Source organism: Piliocolobus tephrosceles, chromosome 11 (assembly GCF_002776525.5).
Source record: "Piliocolobus tephrosceles isolate RC106 chromosome 11, ASM277652v3, whole genome shotgun sequence".
Lineage (NCBI taxonomy): Eukaryota > Metazoa > Chordata > Mammalia > Primates > Cercopithecidae > Piliocolobus > Piliocolobus tephrosceles.
In genome coordinates, this window is record NC_045444.1 from 114,597,572 (window position 1) to 114,618,403 (window position 20,832).

The 20,832-nt window shown below is 36.6% G+C and overlaps 1 protein-coding gene across 3 annotated transcripts in view; it reads right to left on the minus strand.

Moving 5' to 3' along the window:
* SPHKAP (SPHK1 interactor, AKAP domain containing) overlaps positions 1 to 20,832 on the minus strand; it is a 215,609-nt gene that overhangs the window by 138,921 nt on the left and 55,856 nt on the right. For all 3 annotated transcript variants that reach the window (XM_023193891.3, XM_023193892.1, XM_023193893.1), the window contains exon 3: positions 4,468 to 4,575. In XM_023193891.3, the coding sequence (XP_023049659.1) occupies positions 4,468 to 4,575 (108 nt within the window). The remainder of the gene's footprint in view (positions 1 to 4,467; positions 4,576 to 20,832) is intronic.

Consider the following 20,832-nt stretch of genomic DNA (forward strand, 5'->3'; position numbering starts at 1 on the left):
TATAATTAGGATATAATATATAATTATTATAATTATAATATATTATAATATTAATATGTTTTTTGATCATGTGAGTCTAGATTCTTCCATAGAGCAACTTATCAACTGTGGTGTTTGTCAAATAGGGCTCAGGTATATTTGAAAAAATCATATAAAATACGAATTGTCTGAGATATCATTTTGTCATTGTTCTCACTGGATTGCATTAGCATAGAAGACTCACAGAGCAGCTATAAAACATTTCAGTTGTGCAATATCATGTGAGGAATGCTGAAGGCTGCTTGAGGGCTTTATGTGCTTATTTACAAATTTAAGGCAAATACAACACATTTTTAAATACTGTCATTCATCAATTAAAGTGCATGCTAGAAATAAAGGTATAATTTGTTTGGAGGATGATAGCTGGTAGTCTTCAAATAATCAATACGAAAAGATCCTGACAGTAACTCTGAATAGAAATAATGTGAATGGTCAAGGTAATGTTAATGAAATATTAAATCAAAAGATGTTTTCTGAAAAGTCAAAAATCAAATTCTAGTAAATGAAAAAAAGCAGTAGAAGGTTTCTGTAGAACTAATTTAGCTTTTTTTTTTTTTTTTTTTTGAAACAGAGTCACACTCTGTTACCCCAACTGGATTGCAGTTGTGGGATCATAGCTAATTTCAGCCTTAAACTCCTGAGCTCAAGTAATCCTTCTGCATCAGCCTCTTGAGGAGCTGGGACTACAGACATGCACCACCATGCTCAGCTTACTTTTCAATTTTTTGTAGAGATGGGATCTCACTATGTCATCTAGGCTGCTCTTGAACTCCTGGCCTTAAGAAATTCTCCTGCTTCAGCCTCCCAAAGTGCTGTGATTATTGGCGTGAGCCACAATGCCTGGCCTAATTTAACTTTTAATTAAAGAAAAAAAAAGGTCGGGTACTGACAAGTCCAATTCCTACCACTTATGTGAAGGACCTCTGTCAAGATGATGTCTCAGCTCTTGGGTTTTGGAGATTGGCTTCCAATTCCACTATCCTACTCCTCATTTCCTTTCTTTTAAATAATGAGGTTTAAAAAATGCCATGAAGGTTAGTATACGAGAATATTTTTTCAGAATAGCAAATTAGAAAAAGAAATAAAATTATATTGTTTGTTAGGAGACTTTAATTAGAAACACATAAGCACAGTTTTTATATTTGATACTGATATGGTTCGTCTCTGTCCCCACCCAAATCTCATCTTGAATTGCAGCTCCCATAATTCCCATGTGTTGTGGGAGGGACCCAGTGGGAGATAATTGAATCATGGCGGTGGTTTCCCCCATACTCTTCCTGTGGTGGTGGATAAGTCTCACGAGAGCTGATGTATTTATAAGGGATTTCCCCTTTTGCTTGGCTCTCATTTTCTCTTGCCTGCCGCCATATAAATTGTGCCTTTTGCCTTCCACCATGATTGTGAGGCCTCCCCAGCCACGTGGAACTGTGAGTTCATTAAACCTCTTTTTCTTTATAAATTACCAAGTCTTGGGTATTTCTTTATCAGCAGCATGTAAACAGACTAATACAGATACCTTTTGAAAAACTATTGAAGATGTCTTCAGGGGGCTTCTGAGCCAGACTTCCTGGATAGTGGTTCCTGTTCCACATGCCTATCATATTTCTAGCTGCTCCAAACTGCTCTTCACTAAGACTTCTTACATTAACTGTGAAATGAGTGCAGTTGCCCACTGAAGAAATGACTATAACTCATCATTTGATGCTTGAGAACAAACAGGGGTACTGAAATATGCATACAACACCCTGAATATTTTCCAAGTCTGAGATTGTCCCTCAATAAAAATATTATGTGGACATCTTGAATTCAGGAAACTTTGGTACCACTGACATACTGAGATCAAAGAAACCACACATCTAAACACTAGAAGTTCATTACAGTGAATACCAAACCAATCACAACTGGATATGAAAATGTTGGCTACTAATTTTGGTCAGGATGAAATAAGTTAAAGAAGCAAGAATAACTTGGAGTTGGGTCTCCCCAGAGTTATGAACAGGTTACAGGTTACAAAGCAATAATAATTGAATTGCTACAAGTTCCTCAGATTCTCTTGTGATTATAAGTAAAGACATTTAAGTTTGGGATTATTTTATAAAACTATTCTTAAAATTAAACTTTAATGAGAATATTATTTTAAAATGTAATCTATTTTCCCTCTTTAAATTATACTTTCATTTGCATGCTGATGTGGAGAACTGGTTTTGAAAAGGAATTAAGTCCTTATTCCTTGATGATTTTGGTCACTGCTTCTGGGTAGCTATTTTGCTCATGAATTCCTTGTCCTAGTCCATCACCTCTATAGTTTACTTCTATTTCTTCTGTAGGTAATAATTTCCCTTCAGGAATGTGCAACTCTGGACATACAAATTTCTTCTACCCATCCTAGAAATATGTGCCAGGCCAGAAAGACAAGGGATTTGGAAATTAAGAAAAGTAACTATAGGACACTTGTGAGAGATTAGGGTTAGTTTTTCACAGTGACCCTGAGATTTCCTTTAGGTTTAGAGTCCTGGATACTTTTAAAAATGTTTTATTTTAAGTTTGAAACTGACAAATAAAATTGAATATCCTTATTGTATACAACAAGCTATTTTGAAATATACAGTGTATACATTCTGGAATGGCTAAATCGAACTAATGAACATATGCATTAGCTCACATAGTTATCATTTTTTTGGTTAAGAACACTTAAAATCCATTCTTTTGGCATTTTTCAAAAATACAACGTATTGCTACTAGCTATAGTCACCATGTTCTGCCATAGACTTCTTAAACTTATCCCTTCCATCTAAATGAAATTTTGTATCCTTTGACTAATATCTTCTCAACCTTCCCTGAATCCATTATCTCAGCCCCTGGCAACCACCATTCTACTCTCTACTTTTATGAGTTCAACTTTTTAAATTCAAGTTTTCATTTTTGTGGAAATTTCAATTATTACAAACTATTGGGAGCAAATGAATCTTCCAATACACCTCTTACTTGTGTATAGGTTTTTCCCATTTTGGAAGGAATAGGGTGAATCATACAGGCGGGATGAATCAGCTTAACCACACTGATACCATCTGACACTATAAAGGGACTAAAAATTTAAAGTTAGCATTCTAATTGTAGCTCTGAAATCCAGACTCCCAACATATACTCTTTGCCTTTCACTGCACAAGTTTTAGTGCCTCAACTTTAGTGAGTTCTCCTGAGACTTTTTATTAGGAGCTGTTCAAATGACAACTTTGACCAAAGTGTGTCTGCTGACAGCTCTTCCTTCCTCTCCATTTTACAATTTATAGCTGTGTAACTAGAGATCTGTATCCGCAAATGCCTGAATTTTCCAACTCATCTCAGAACTGAATTTGCAAAGAAGATATCACTTAAAATTTTGCCACTTAATTCTGTGTGTTTTCCCCAAAGAATCCTAGCTAGCAACTAATTTTCTGCACAAGGTATCAAAAGCACTAAAAGTAGCAGAATCATAAACCTTTGCCTAAACAAAGGGATTGACTTAAATCTATTGAATGGATTCTGCATTTCTTGTGCAGTGTGAAATGTTTAACATCCTCTGTCTGCCAGTTCTGCTTCTTTAGTCCTGCTCATTATATATAAAAAGCCTCCCTATCCCATATTCAGCTTCCTTTTTTGTTTCTTTTAACAGAAATGCTGGCATGCAACTTACCTCCAGGAATAGCTCAGAGCTGATGCTCTCAATTTAGTCATGCGAATTACATTTTTCTCCTCTTTGGAAACACTCTCCCCCAATCTCTGTAATCATGACCCCATTAGAGCTAGGAGATTTCAATCAAAATGAAACATACAGCTTTCTCTAACCTATAGGAAGGAACATATTCTACAATAGTATCTAATCACATTCCAAGCTAAAAGAAGTATATTGTTTATCTGGAAGAATATCTTTTCCCTTGGAAAAGAAAGTTTTGTATGTAAGGCTCAGCTTCGATAGATTAAAATGTACACCTGTTTGTTTTTTAGGTTGAAAAGTTTTTATCAAGGTTTTCAAATAATGACTGTAACATATTAGAATGATGAAACATTTGTAGACACTTTTCATATTAGAAAATATCTACTAGCAGGTGATGTAAAATATACTGAAAAGAATACAGGAGAGTTGTTGAATGACTTTTTACTTCTCATCATACAATTCTATTTCTGAATCTTTTTCTTAGTCATTTTTGAATATATAAACATTTTTTCTATTAGATAACTTTACCTGTTAAAATGAGCAAAATGGGGGTAGAAACATTAGCTCTGCATGCCATTTTGTTAACAGTCCATATAAAACAGTTATGTATTTTCAAAGGAATATTTTCTCTACTTGGTATTTAACGAATTATGAAACTTTTGGTCCTAAACATGGGTACCTGTGCCCATTTCCCTGCTTTATCACACAACATCCCAAGAATTCTGTATACTTACAGAAGCACAGTTTTCAGACTTGTCTTCTATAAAACCAATTTGGCAGGGCATCCTCTGATTCTGCAACCAGTAGTCTGTTGACTCCAGTAGGCTGTTGCTGCGAAGAACCTGGGGGAACCCAGAAAAACTCAGTGCTTATTCGGCAATGCTTTCTATCTAAGCTCTTTTTTTTTTCTTATTAAAAAACCTGTAGGTGTTTTCTTTTCCTCAGAGCTTCTGGGTGTTAGAAAAAAAAACTTGCAGGATGATAGCACCTCTAAAATGGATAAAATATCCAACCTAGAATTAGCTGGAGAGAAATACATTAATGTTAACATGGATGTTCTCTCATCAAATTCAACACCTGGAAATGTCAGTTGTGTAGCTTTTGCATAATTTGCAATCAAATGATTGTTTTTGGGGGTATGGCTCTATGGGCGATGGGGGTCAAATTTCATTTAGTGCTAATGTTCTTTCACACTCCATAAATATTTTCAATTAACAAAATGTGGGGTTTTTTTCCTTTGATGTAATATTGATTCTTCACTTATTTAGTTCTGCTAACATCGCTTTGACTAGTGTACAATTTTTCTAGAACACCTAAGGTACTATGTTAAGTTTAAAAGTTGTTAGAGATAACTAAGAAACAAATTGCATTAAATACCATTTGCTATTTTGAAATAGGATGGTATGGCAAAAATAATTGGAACACATGAATTAACAAAACCAAATATGACTTACAAATATCTTAATTCTGGACTTGGATTCTTAAAGCAAGGAAGAACAAGCATATTTTGGAGCTGAGATATTTTGAAGATGAAATATTATAAATAACTGCTAATGTCTCCAATTATTGGCTGGCCGTGGTGGCTCACATCTGTAATCCCAGCACTTTGGGAGGCCAAGGCAGGTGGATCACCTGAGGTCAGGAGTTCGAGACCAGCCTGGCTAACATGGTGAGACCTCGTTTCTACTAACCATACAAAAAGTTAGCCAGGTGTGGTGGCGTGCCCCTGTAATCCCAGCTACTGGAGAGACTGCGGCAGGAGAATCACTTGAACCCAGTAAGCGGAGGTTGCAGTGATCTGAGATCGCACCATTGCACTCCAGCTTGAGCAACAAGAGTGAAACTCTGTCTCAGGAAAAAAAAAAAAAAAAAAAAAAAAAAAAAAAAAAAAAAAAAAAAAAAAGCCAAATATTGTATAACATTTGCTTTATCTTTTTAAAGATTCCCAATGCTTTTCTGGTACCCGCTACCCTCTATTTTATTAGCGGATACGTCTGGTAATACTTGACTACTACTTTCACTTAAGCAATGTAACAGATTTAATGAGTTTGGTTAATGACACTAAAATAGGTTGGTACTTCAATTACATTTCATTCATACAACAAAGGTTGTCTTCTCTTTCTGTGAAGATAGAAATACATTACTTTTGGTCCCTGAATACAGTTAAGTAAATCTAATTCTGACACATTTTACATGAGTAATATTATTCATCTAAAATAATGAAAATGTATTAATGATAAATGTTATAATTTATAATAATAATAAAAATATAATTATATATTAAAATAATATCATTTATTATATTAATGATGAATTTTTGTTAATACATTTTCATCATTCTTTCCCAGAACAGTACAAAGAGACCCTTTGTGGATGAGCAAGTAGTTAATGATAAACTTGGATTATTACTGCAGACCGACATTGGCTAGGGAGCTTCTTCAGTTCTCTTAAATATTTTACCTAAACTGGTTCTTAAAGGGCGGGCTGGGACCTCTCAGGGTCTCTGAAATCTTTCAGAGAGTGCAGCAGTCAGACTACTTCGATAATAATACTAAGATGTTATTTGTTCTTTTTGCTCTTGTTGTCTTGTATATATTCCGTGGAGTTTTCCAGAGGCTACGTGATGTGTGATAGCACAACAGACTGCATGCAGAGGCAGCTAGGACAGCTCAACTGTCTTGTATCAAGTCAGACATTAAGGAGATTTGCAAACATGTGAGTTGAAATCACTCTTCTCGCTAAAGGGTTTTGTTTGGTTTTGGAAAACAAATATTTTTCATAAAAGTATACTATAGAAGATAGTGTGTTTATTATTATTTTAAAATTATTTTGTCAAATAATAAATTCGTATTTAGTTTAAATTCTGTTTTATTATTAGAAAATAAAACGAATAAAAATTTTTCTTAGCTTTAATTTGTAACATGAAAATTAGCAATAAGTATAATCTATATAAACAAGAGTTTCTTGAGGTCCCTAATATTTTTCTTAGAGTGCAAAAGAATTTTGAGTTAAAAAAACATTGAGAACCATTGATCCAGATGATCTTTATTTAAAGTAGAAAAAGGCTGTAACTCCACATTCCCTTTATACCATTCAAATGCCTTTCCCTTTTATTTCCAGCATGGAATAGAGTTTAAGAGCAGTGACATTAGTGGTCTAACTGGGTTGCAATACTAACTTGGTCGTTAGTAGAAGGATGACCTCAAAGAGATGACTTAAACCCTGAGTTTCAGTTTCCATAACTGTGAATATGGATACTACTCAACTGGTGGGATCACTGAGGGTATTCAGGGAGATGATATATGTGAAACACTGTGCCATGGAAATAGTAAGTTATTCTCTCAGAACTTGGTTTTTACTGTTACTATTTGAAGGTGGCTGAAAAGGATAATAGAACTTTGGATGCCTTCTGTCTGAAATGAGAGGACTGAAAATATTTCAGATGTGTGATGGCAGATTTTCTTTAGCAAGTATTCTGGTCTAAGGTGTAATTTTAGTTATGGATTTTGTAGTATTAATAGTTACAGCTACTATTTTTGTATGCTTAGAATATGTTGAAGTTGTGCTAAAATTTTCACATATATATATTTTTACTTTTTCACTTAATCTTTTTTGCAATGCTATAAGGTAGGAATTATTTGAAGGATACAAATCTTTACAGAAATTTTCAGGTTGAAAATCAAGACCTTGAGTCTCAGAGAGATTTGAATTTCTGCCCCAAGTTATTCAGAGCCTGACTTTGGATGTGAAATTACTGAACAGGGCTGTCTTATATACCCATACAAATGGGTATGATTTGGGCTAGGTTTCCAAAAACTTATCTGCACCTATTTTTTTTTGTAAATAAAACTACATTTTCTTAGGGACTTCCATATTAAAGTTAGTTTTCTATGAATGAAATTCTGAAGTGACAATTTTCTTGAAAGACAGGAAACTTTTTGTGATGTAAATTACATAATGTAATTAATCTACTTGGCAAGTATTATCAGTATTTTAATGTCTCAAAGGAAAGCATGCTTTTACACCTAACTGAGTTATCTTTAAGCCAACTGATGTTATCATGCTTCTGCTCCTTGCCTTTCTGTGATCCCTAGATCTTGGAACACCCAACTATAAAGCACTCGTTAACTCTGTCATAAGAATATTAAAGATTTAAAATACAGGCATCATCGCTTCTCGGCCTTTTGGCTAAGATCAAGTGTAAAACACAGGCATCAAATTAGCATACTAGTTCATAATGCCTTACAATGCAGTTTAACAAATATTCTGACTAAGAATCACTTCTCAGTCATTCTAGAGCTCACTACTCAGAATTATATCCTGCACCTTGTCTACATTCTGATATATTTAGGACACATAATACCATGGTTACAACAAAGTATGTCAACAGAGTAAAGCAACTGTCACTTATCAGTATCGGCCTTAGGAAGGGGACAGAGTTCAAACACAATTCACTTGGTGGTTTCAGAAAATTGGTGGGCTGGATGGGTACATTTTCCTGGTGAAACACAGACAGGCAGAGGGGGACTTGCCAAAAGTCATCAGTCTGAAACCTCGCACTGCGAAGACTCCAGAGCTATGAAAGGGGCTGTCTGAAGATGAGGCTAGTTGGGAGAAGAGCTGGCTACCTGTGGGATTTCACCTGCATTTAACGTCTCTAACAGAGGAATGTGCACAGACAGATTAATCTGCCAAGTCCTCGGCAGATATTTCAAAGATATTAATTCTTTTGAACCTATTTTAAAAATAAATAACTAAAAATATACAAAGACCTTGCTCTGTCCTATCCTAGAAGTGAGGAAAATGTCAAGTGCTTTAGGGATCTGCTCATTCAATGAAAAATTTTAGGAAGATTTCTTATTTGACTCTTCCATTTCCCTGGGATACTGTGGATCTTTCCTAAAGCACATCTTTGCTTTAGAAGAAACAGAAATAGCAAAATAAGGAACTGGAATTTAAAATAAAACCTAAATCTTGCCGTGCTTAAGAAGAAATGTTTGGAGGAGAGCTTCTTTGTTTGGTGAGAATATTCATTCGCCACATAAATGTAACTTTAAAATTTTAATTTTATCATCATTAAAAATTAGTTCATCTGATTATATCAATAATTAAACATTTTTCCATAAATTTCATTAACATTTAGATGATTCATTATTAAATATTTATATTTTTAATTATTGACCAAATAATTGTACATTTATTGAGAACTGTCTGGGCTAATACCCTAAACCACACTATTGACTGAATTAAATCTCTAGGCTTGTGAGGTAAATTCTCAAGGCTAACATAGATAAGGTTCTTAAAACAGTGCCTGGTGCATCCTAAGTGCCCGATAAACATTAGCTATCATAATAGTTACTATTTCCTTTGCCCAGGCTTAGAGGGATCAAGAATTTATCTAGTTTTTGCAGAACTAGAATTTCAGTCAGGTTCCCAGACCTTAGAGTCTCCACTAAGGCAGTGTTCCATTGAAATTATATAGTTTCTCATTTTCAGGTTCTACCCTATCCCAGTCTATACATTTACCCATATCTCGCTTTCCCTCTCTGAGCTCAGGTGTGTTCAGGAGGTTTGAATTCCAGTCCTGACTCTTTGTTAACTGTGTAGTTAAGTCCACTAGCTCCTGGCCTCCCTTTGCCTTTGGTAAACAATCAAAGCAAATGATCTAAAGGCCACTTCTATACCAACCATCATGTCATTCTCCTCCTCCCTTCCCCTTTTGCTCCTCCTCCTTCTCCCTTTCTCAAATAGTATACATTGAGAGCCAAATAAGCAAGAGAGAATAAAAATGCGGACTTCAGTAAACCACTTAGCATCATATGTTAAGCAATTTTAGCCTGTGAAAAGCTTTTAGTTTCATGGCTTAGACAAATCATAAGGAAAAGAAGAACGCTTGAAGGAAGAATATGTACTTGAGAATTCAGTGATTTTGAAGCTTTATGACTATAGTCTCCCTGCTGAGAAAGTTGCTTTCTGAGAACGAAAGGAGAAAAACTCACCAGGCTCTCAACGGCTCCTTTATTTATCTGCTGTTTTTAGTTACAGACTTACTTATTTTAGATGAAGAGCTAATAATGAATGTTTTGTGTGTTCACGAATTTGAAATAATAATGGCACATTTTCTTTTAAAATTTCATGAGTGCAGTAAATAAGGTTAGGAAGATCCTTTTGCTCTACATTACAGTTACATTTCTTTTTATATAGAGAACCAAGTTGAAGAAATTTAGTATTGATTAGACAGAGAGGGAGAAATAGACTCTTAGTAACCTGGACACAGTCCCAAACATCACTGAGCAATGTCTTAATATTTTTTAAGTAATTTAAATTGGAGAAGACAGTGACTGGTGGTTAGTCACAGAGGTTTGGGGGCAGAACTGATATTAAATCCCATTTCATCTTGTTGAATGAGCTTGGGCAAGTCGTTTAACTTCTGTGGGACTTAGTGTTTACCTCTATTACATGAAGATAATTAAAGACATTTCAGAAGTTTATTCTAAGGATTAAATGAGAAAATGCTTGTAAAGGGCTAGCCTCAACAGAGTATGCAATTGATACATGTTTGCTATTAGTATCAGAAATGCAGGAAAATTTAGACAATATCTGTTTCATCAAACATTTTCTCGGCCTCTTCACAACATTTGACAATTCCTCTTCATTTATTTATTATTCGTGATGTGCCGTTGTCATTTTTCTCCTCCTGCTTCTCTACTCTCCTTCAGTCAATATCAGTCAACCAATGCTTTTGACTTCGGCACTGAGAATATTAAGAGGGATAACTCTACTAGAGGAAGAACACACACTCTGACTGTGATAAAGGAAATCTGGTGCTTTGATCAATGACAATCCAGGTCAGCTATCACCAAGGATGGACTGGTCAGTTCTCCCTGGGGGAAGGGATGGCAAAGGGCTTTGCCCTTGACCAGAGCGTTGAAAGGTGGATCTATGTTGTCTGGATGTATCAGGGCAGGTGGAGAAGACATGTGTCTCTTTTCAGCTAGTTTTTCCTCCCCAGGTGTGGCAAATATAAGTATTCCTTATAGTTTGGTCATCAGTGTGTTGGTCTTTCTACTCCCATCAATCATTTTCCTTATCTCCTTAGCATTCATGGAGTCTCAGGGAATTAATTACAACCTGGAGGGATGAGTCGCTGATCCATAGCTCCAGGTTTAACCTTTCTGTAGAGCTTGACTTTTTGCACGCCTGTTAATTATTACTTTTGGATTTCTTGCTGTCACCTTGGACTATTCATGTCTACACACAAACTCCCTCCTTCCCCTCTTCCAGTGCCTAAGAGAAACCTGACTTCCTGACTTCCCTATTTGCAATTGATATCAGGACAATTCTCCCAGTTACCCTTGCTTGAAAATTCATGCTATCTGGAACATCTCTTTATCTATTTCCTGTCTTATAGTCTGCTCTCCAAAGTTTAATTTGGAGAGCAAATTACTTAACAATTAGCAGTTACTTAAGTTCTTTCAATTACTTGAAAAATAGCAATTTTTTTAGTGCACACCATGGATCACTCTCCAGGTAATACAACAGTGAGTAATACGTAACTGGTCTCCATATTTATGGAACTTAAAATCTGGCTTGGGAGCCAAACAGAAAATAAAGGACCATTGAAGTACACACTTGATTATACACTGTGGTGGCTATCATGAAGAAATAAACATAGTGCCGTGATAGGGAATAAAAGGGATGGGGATTGTTACGGTCTAAATGAATGTGTCCTCCTCTCTCCCCACCCCACCCCATCAACTCACAGGTTAAAATCAAATCCCCAATGTGTTGATGTTAAGAGGTAAGGCCTTTGGGAGGTAATTAGGTTAAAAGGGCTCTGCCCTCATGCATGAAATTAGTGCCCTTATAAAAAAAGGCTTGAAAGCTTTTTGCCCTTCTCCCATGTGAGGACATGGCAAAAAGGCACCATCTATGGAGGATGAGCCTTCATCAAACACTGAATTTGCTCTCACCTTGATCTTGGACTTTCCAGCCTCTAGAACTGTTGCAATAAATTCCTGTTGTTTGCAAATTACACAGTTTAGCATATTTTGTGATGGCAGCTCTAACAAACTAAAACAGAGATGATACTTGAGACAGGAAGTTAGGGAAGGCTGGACACACACAAAGGTCCTATGTATTCATATTGTAATTCTCTCATCTCTCTATCTTCCTTATCTCTGAAATCCATCTAGCTCACTAAAACCAAAATAAAGAATAAAAATGTAAGCTTTGAAGACAAATCTGGTTTCAAATTCCAGTTTTTCCATTAATGACCTGTTCAACCTAAGGCAAGTCACTTAACTTCTGAGTCTCAGTTTTCCCACCTACAAAATGAGGGTGGTATTTCTACTCACAATGAGGAATCTTTTGCAGACATTAGAAATAATGAATGCACATGCTATCTGATTACTTCAAGTGCTCATGAAGAGTAGCTATTGTTATTATTAATATTATTACTAATGTTATATAATTCTCTCATAAGACTTTGACCGCAATTGACTAACTGATCCAATAAATACGACTGAGGACCTTCTAATCCTGTCAGAAACTAAGCTGGGTTTTGCAAAACAAGACAGAAGGACAATATTTGCTGTGGGTGAGCCCAAATTTTTATGGGCTTTTTGCCAAACAATTAGTATTCAAGAAAGAACAGATTCTAATTCAGCTCTCTCCTGTTAATCTTTTGATAAACAGTGACTAAACTCCAATGTTTAAGATACTGCATTTTGCCCAACTTAGAGTTTCCTAGGCTTTGTCTCAGATTATCTCCCTCCATAAATACTCTGCTATAATCCATGGGTTTAATAAACAGCTCTACCACACAGCCTTTATGATGCATACATTTTTTTTTCACATCATTCCACCTGCCCCCTGAAGTTTTTATCAATGTTCTTCCCCAACCCTCAAGGTATAACTGAAACTGAGCCTGCCCCTATATAAATATTTCTCTGTTCTTGTGAAGTTTTTGTAATACAAACAAAATTTCTTCCTCAGAATATTGGAAGGTGCATGCTTCCCAGTATACATGAGTATTATATAAATATATACGTATTCAATTTGTGTCCAACACTTTTCTCCCTACATACCGTTGGTACAGAACAGCTGCTTGCTGTTTGTCAGCAAAATCTCTTATCAACACCTCTTAAATGCATTTGTTAGACTCTATACTTGATGATAACTTTGGACAGTGTGATGCTAACTTTCAAATGAGACACAAAGTATTAATAACTGTGTGCTGGAGATGTGGAGAGAAAAAGCAAGAGGAGCAGTAAAATAAAGGGAGCCAGAGAAGTCCATTGGAAGAGGCATGGGCATCACTCAGAGGAGACTCTCCAGGCTCCTGTTGCAGTTCGAGACTTTTTCTAGGGCACTCAGTTACATTTTCTTACACAAGAAGACTGCGATGTGAGTGGTTCATTGGATTTGAATGGTGAATGGTAAAGATAGAGAAGATGATTGGAATGAAGGCAAGTACTAAGACACTTTGATCTATTTTCTTGGCAAAATAATGACATCTTTACTCCAGGTAACATTTTCTTGATAGAGATACTGCTTTCCTATAGAATTCACTTTTTATGTGTAAAGTTCTATGAGTTTTGAAAAATGTGTGTGGTTGTGTAACCAGCAACCGAATCAAGATATAGAAGAGTTTTATCACCTTCCTCAAATCCCTCCTTCTCCTTGTAATTAAATATATCCTAAGTCCCAGCCCCTGGCAACAACTGATATGATTTCTTTCCTTTCCTTTTTTTTTTTCTGTAGAAGGTGAATAAAGAAAATTGCAAAATTTTATTGGTGCGTTGAAAAGAGGACATGAGTAAGTGAAAAATTGTGACATATGAAGGGAAAAAATTGTGACATATTAAGAGGTAAAAAGACAATAGTTTAGCTTTATTCCAATTTTTTGATCTGATTATATCCCTAGACAATATTACAGCTTCATTCTAATTTATTCATTTGATTTGTATCCCTAAAATGTTGCCTTTTCTAAAATGTTATGCAGATGGAGTTGTATAATATGTAGACTTTTATGACCTGTTTATTTCTCTTAGCATAATGAGTTTGAGATTCATCTATATTACCATGTGCATGAGTAGTGTTTGCTTTCTTTTGTTGCTGAGCAGCATTCCATTCTATGGAGATATACAGAGTTTATTTTTAAAGCCATTCACTAGCTGAAGGAAATTTGGGTTGTTTCAGTTTGGGGCAAATATAAATAAAGTTGCTATAAACATTTGCCTACAGGTTTTTGTTTAAATTTAAGGTTTTGCTTTTCTCGGGTAAGTACCCAAGAATGAAATTACTAAGTCATATGGTAACTTTATAAGAAACTGAAAAAATGTCCTTTAAAGTGGGTTTACCATTTTCCATTTCCACCAGCAAGGTATGAGAGTCCAACTTGTCCCATATCCTTGTCAGTACTCAGTGTTGTCCATTTTTGCTTTTAAATTGATTTTAGTAATTCTAACAGGTGCATAGTGGTATTTCTTTGTGGTTTGTTTTCCTTTCCATTTTAAGATATCGTTTTTCTTTTCAAGATACTTTTAAAATAAAAATTAAGCCTGGATTCCATATTGGCTCATATCATATTCAAAAACATTAATTAGACTCCATATTTAATGTTAGCTTTGGAATGCTATTGTGAAACAAGGATAATGCCATCCATATTAAGTTTTCATTCATCTTTCAATCAACTACTTTTTGAGCACCTGCTCTCTGTACTAGACACTGTTTAATTGGAGCATTGGTGAACAAAACAAGAATGACAACGACAACAAAAAATCATTTTCCTTTTCACTCTGTTGTAGGAGGACACATCATAATCACATAAGTTATAAATAAGCATATATGTCAGATAATGAAAACTACTATGAAAGTGAATAAAGCCAGACAAAGGGATAAGGAAATAAGGGATGCTATTTGGAAAGTATGTCTTGGCAGGCCTTTCTAAGGATGACATAGAGTAGAGATCTGAGTGAAGTGAGAAGCCAGCCACACTCCCATCTGAGGGTAGATCAGCCTCCTAGGCAGAGATTACCGGGTACAGCAAAGGTTCATAGAAGGAGTATGCATGGTGTGTTTGAAGGATAGTAAATGTCTGGTGCAGAATGAGTGGTGGAGGAAGTGATGGGAAATGAATGTTCCCAGTAGTGGGAAAGAATCTTTTATCCTTCAATGAAAAGAAATTCATTGCTGAGCTGGGCCAGATGCTCTTTAATGTCTTGAAGCACTCTAAAAGTCTACAAAACTTTTTTAGTATAAGTTTGCAAAGTTTAGTCACTGGCTTTATTAATGCTTAATTGCTGACTTAAATATTTTATAATAGTTAAAAAGCCTCGTACACACACACACACACACACATACACTCATACTGGACTAGAAGTCAGGAGGTTTCATTTAATTTTATACATTTAACTTCATGCTGATCTAGCTTATGCCATAGCAAACTTTCTGAGAATTCTATAGTCTTTTGTTTTCCACTCTGGAATAGAAAAACTTTCCCATTATTTCACCGGGCAACTGTGTAATGCCTATTTAAAGCACACTGAACTACTGAGAAGAAACAATAAAAGAAAATTGAAATAAAATTGTTGCATGGAAGAAAAAAATTGGCATCAGAAACTCAGTGAGTTAGTCTCCATTTCTCAGAAGGTTTAATGAAATATTAGGATAACGTTTTTCTCTTAACGATGATTTTATTGGATGACTGCCTGAGTCCTTGTGCATTAGCCTCCTTCGACAAAAAGGAGAAATGGTTCCCAAAGTATGAATATTATTGTTTTATTATTCATACAGCATATTCTGTAATTCTATTTGGTTGGATGTAAAGTATTCATGCATTCTACTATTAACACCTAATAAAATTTAGAAATTTTGTAACTGGTTATTTTTAAAGTATCATAAAATAATGGTATTCTTTTAGCTCTTGGAACAAAATGATTCTCTGTTATCAAGGAGAATTTACCAGATCAAAGGTATGATTTGTTGGAAGGGTTGGAAAGGAAACGGTTATTAGTGAGCCTACCATTCATTCTCTCCCTTTACTGTAAAGGCAGGTAGGAGGGAAGACTACCAGAGTAGAGAAAAGGTAAAATTGTCATCTCATGATAAACATACAAATGAATGACCTTCAGATAAACTAACTGTATTGTTCTAGTAGGAGAGTCCTTATCTATGAAATGCTTTTTTGCAACACATACCTGGTCTAAGGTTGTTTCTGATAAATAAATATGGATTACACTATTTTATGGAGCATTTATCCCTGACAAATATCACATAAGGATGTAATTTGAGCACAAAATGGAGATGCTTTATGAACAAAAGCCCCCCTTTCTTTGAAATGTATGTCCCCATATATGTAACTTAGAGACTTTGTATGTTATCCTGGGCCAGGATGAATCCTAAGATGGCAAGAAATGACCTGCATGGCTTCTGTACAGTCTCAGATATCTCTCCATTTTTCTTGTGCCACTCAGTTACTGGTATTCTGGGTGCTACACTGTATCTTAATGTTGTCAAAAGAATAAGAGTACAGAGGAGGAGTCAGAGCTTGGGAACTGTTGAGGACTGAAAAAGAAGTATCAAGCCACACTACCTCTGTCATATCACACAGATGTCAGCTGGCTGAAGAAGGCTTTGAAAGTTGATCAGAGCTTTATCCACATGAATGCAGTAACTGAGTGAGAGTCTCAAGTATAAAATGCAAGAGTTACAAAAACAGATACACTCAGGAAATGCAAATATAGTATAATTTATGAATGATCAGCAATGGTTTAAGCAGAATCAAGTTAGACACATAAATAGAGGACAGCTGATTAATTGTTATTTAGAGTCAGCATAATGCTATAATATTTATACTATCAGTGAAGGGAATGTGATTTTAATGCTAAGAGAAGGAAGATATAGGAAGAAACACACATGTAGGAAAATATATGAAGTGCATGAAAGCATTCCATGGACTTTGGATTGTTTTGTGTTGGTATGCAAAGTATAGATAGTGCAGAATTTGCCACTAGACAAAGGGACAATGAATTTGATGGCCGTGTGTCTCTTGAGTATTGGTGCATGCCTTTGGACTGTGGCAATTAAAATATAAGTGACATGGCTGGCTGCAGTGACTCCTGTCTGTAATCTCAGCACTTTGAGAGGCTGAGGCAGGAGGATGACTTAAGGCCAGGAGTTCAAGACCAACCTGGGCAATACTGTGAAACCCTGTCTCTACAAAATAATAAAAACAAAAAATTAGCCAGGCACGGTGCCTTGCACCTATAGTCTGAGCTACTCAGGAGGCTGAGGTGGGAGGATCACTTGCGCCCAGGAGTTCGAGGCCACAGTAAGCCATGATCACACTACTGCACTCCAGGCTGGGTGACAAAGCAAGACAAAATAAAATAATAAAATAAAGTAAAAAAGGGATAGTTCTCTTTTCTCTGACTCTTCTCTTCTTGGGAAAAAGCTACAGGAAACAACTGCATGCAGATGAGCCCATAATCTGTGAAGGGATACAAATGTTTCTTGGATGCTTTCCATCCTGGAGAGTATGAGCCCTGATATGAGTCTTTCAGAGTGAGTTCCCTCCTCAAGAGGCAGAGATGTGCCCAGTGAATGTAAGGGTGGAAAGGAGAGGGCTCACTGTAAAGGATCATGAGTCACAAGGTCCCTTGGAGAGACGTGTTCCAATTTATTCCTTCCCACTTTGACACTGGCAGGACTGAAAACTGGCACTTTAATCAGAAGGGTGAGTCTGGCACGATATGAGAAAGATGGATGCTATGAGGACACGTGGGGAATGTAGTGTGGACCCCAGGCTACTGTGCTGGGAACTGTTCTTACAGGAGGGACTGAAAGAAAACAGGGGAGGCCTTGAGGCCAGTGATAGGGAGCAGGCTGGCTAGTCTCTTTTTAAGTACCCAAAGATAGAAAGGAGAATTTTTAATGCCAGATTAGATATATTCAATGTAAACCCGTTGTATTTCTGGAGAGATATTTAATACATAAAATACAGAAGGCTTGGGGTAATGACCACAGGAATTCAGAAAAACAGATCACTTGCCTAGTTCCAGCAGTACAGCATTAGCCTCAACTCCACAAAATGTTCTAAGCTATTTTAAGTTTTCAGAGTCCTCCTTTTTGATTTTTTCTTTTTAAGGAAAAAAGTAAAAGCATGCAGGTTCCTTCCAGGGGCTCTTCACACACAGTGAAAAGGATGCTCAAGGAACTGAGCTGTAGAGAACAGAACAAGGCTGGCATGTTGGACTGTCACCACTGTATAGAAAAAATTGCTGGAGGCAACGAGAAGTGGGCAGAGTTCAGAGTCCGGAAGAGAAGTCCTCAAACAGACTGACTTCAGAATAAGAAACTGAATTGTATTCAAACTGCAAAACAAGCCATAACTGACGGCTTAAAATTTTCCCACCTAGGGTCACCACATTGATATTTTCCAGAGGATGAGCTCTCCATGCAACACAGGCAGCCCCACCTCTCGGTTTCTGTGTGGACCTGGTTGCCTTTAAGGTGAGAGAAGCCGTTCTTAACCTGCTTTTGCTGAAGGAAGAGAAAATGAGCCCTTAATCAAAGCTTTTATTACTTGCATTCTGTCCTCAGTACAACCCTGATGTTGATGTGGCTCGGGGCATACAGAAGTTTCCTTAGATGGTGAATGAAATTGCCTCCAGAGGAAACGTGGCTGGCTCTTTCGATGCAACCGGGCTGAATCAAAACTCATGGCTTCTTCTCCTCTCTGTCTCCCAGTGCCCTCTTCCCAGTGGTCTTGGATGTACCACCACTCATAAATATCTTAGCCTAAGTAGTCATTCTCCTGTTCAGCCCTTCCGGTCAAAGAGTCCTTCTGATCTTGACTGCCAAATGTATCTCACCCAGGTTTCTTTTTCTTTCCATCCACTACCCCATACACTGGTTTCACCTCCCCTCCCGTCCGCTATCCCCATCCCCACCCAGTATTCCCCTCCTGGCAGCCCAGATTGCAAGCTATCTTTGTTTTGAGGAATTCTCTTGAAAACGATCACATTAGCTTTCTTTAAATGCCGCTTTTAGTAGGATAATTCTCTATTTCTTGTCTTAAAAATATCCCTGTTTCTTCAATGCTTCTGATTACTCTTGCAGGATAGTGATAAAACAGGACATGTAACTGTTTTGCAAAAATTGGTTAGGCCATTCTTTGGTGTCAGAAACCAGCCTGAAGACCACTGACAGGCTGCTAGATCAGAAGAGAGTGTTTGAGACTTTAGAGTGGTTTATACTCCAGGGGGAAATTCTTGTGTCTTCCTTCTATAGGGATGTGAATAAGCTCAATAATGCTGATTTTTCTTTAACTTTATTTACTTATTCGTAAGGTCCTTGCTTATTTCAGAGAAACAGCTTCTACAAATACAGAATGTTATATCTATTTTCCATCATGTGAATATCTAGCTTTGAAACACAGTGAAAGTACTTCGTAGCTTCTCAGAAGTATTATTGGGGATCTTGTCCAAGAGCAATAAAATTCTGACTAATAAAAATGTCTCCAGAGATATGGCTCAGACTGTGAAAAAGCCTTCCGATTTGTATGCCTGTGCCTGAACACATTAATTAAATTGCTTTCGTTAATTACGTCTTATCAAAAAGATATGTGCTTAGATGAAAGTGTATTTTGTGGAATAAAAGGAAACATCCAGGGACACCCATTCTGTCATTCTTCAGATATATCTTTGCCACTGTTGACAGCAAATTTAAGTCAGTTTAAAGGGTGGGGGGGACCATGGCCAAGAACGCTCTTGAAACTTCAAAAAGCTGTTCAGATGTCATATTAAGATCAAACTCTGCCTCTGGGAACCTGAAGTGGTTTCAGTCTGCCGCTTTTGATAAGTCCAAGTTTAAGGCAGATTTAATTAACATGCCATGAAAAGAGAAGGATATTCCAGGTGTTGATTTTTCTCCAACAAGTTTTTCCTCACAAGAATTCTATTCAGAGACTTGGTTCCACTATATCCCAAATAGCAAACCTTCAGTCTAAGTAAAGCATAGATTGAAAATGCCAGCTGTTGTGGAAATATGACATTGAATATAATGCTTTCAGAGGAAAGGGAAATCTAACAGATACTCAGTATAATGGAGACACATTGCATGCTACATTTACATCTGTTTTAAAATTTCATTTAAATAAAGATTTCCCTTATCTAAAAGATTATTTATTTAGAATGAACTAATATTCATTGAGCATCAACTATGTGCCAAGGGGGTACACAAATCTTTTTGTATGTAAGTATCACACTAACCTTAGAGAATCTAAGTCAGACAGGTTACATCACCGGCCTAAGCACATACAGTAAGAAGAGAAACCCGGTATCTAATTCAGGTCTCTCAATTCCAAGTCCAGGTTTGATACACAACATCCCACTGCTGCCCTGGAGATAACAGTTTTTTATTTATTATAAAGAGACTAGGAAGAATTTTCACCTAGTTTTAAACAAATATAAAATAATGACACTTATAATCATTTAGCTTGTTTAGTGTAAAATCCCTAAGATTCGGTTTAGCAATGGTGGTTGTATTTGTCTTATAAGGAGGAGTGGTTGGGCTGAGCACGGTGGCTCATGCCTGTAATCCCAGCACTTTGGGAGGCTGAGGCGGGAGGCCTGTTTGAGGTCAGGAGTTCGAGACCAACATGGTGAAACCACATCTCTACTAAAAATACAAAAAGAATTAGCTGGGTGTCATGGCGTACACCTGTAATCCCAGTTACTTGGGAGGCTGAGGCAGGAGAAACGCTTGAACCCAGGAAGCGGAGGTTGCAGTGAGCTGAGATCACGCCACGGCACACCAGCCTGGTGTTGATATGCCTCAACAACAACAACAACAACAACAAAAGAAGGAGTGGTTGTATGAGATGGGGGCATCAGGCAATGCTTCTGTTAAATACAATTCAAGGGATTCTAGGGGGAGAACTCTAGGGCTTCCTACCCAGTAGCTCTTTTCCATTTTTTCTTGTAGTATTTTGTAATTATATCATTTTAAATGCATTATTGTGGGAAATCATGTTGCATACGTTAAAACGGCCCTGTGTCTCGGTGTACATTAATTACGGTGACATAGAGGTT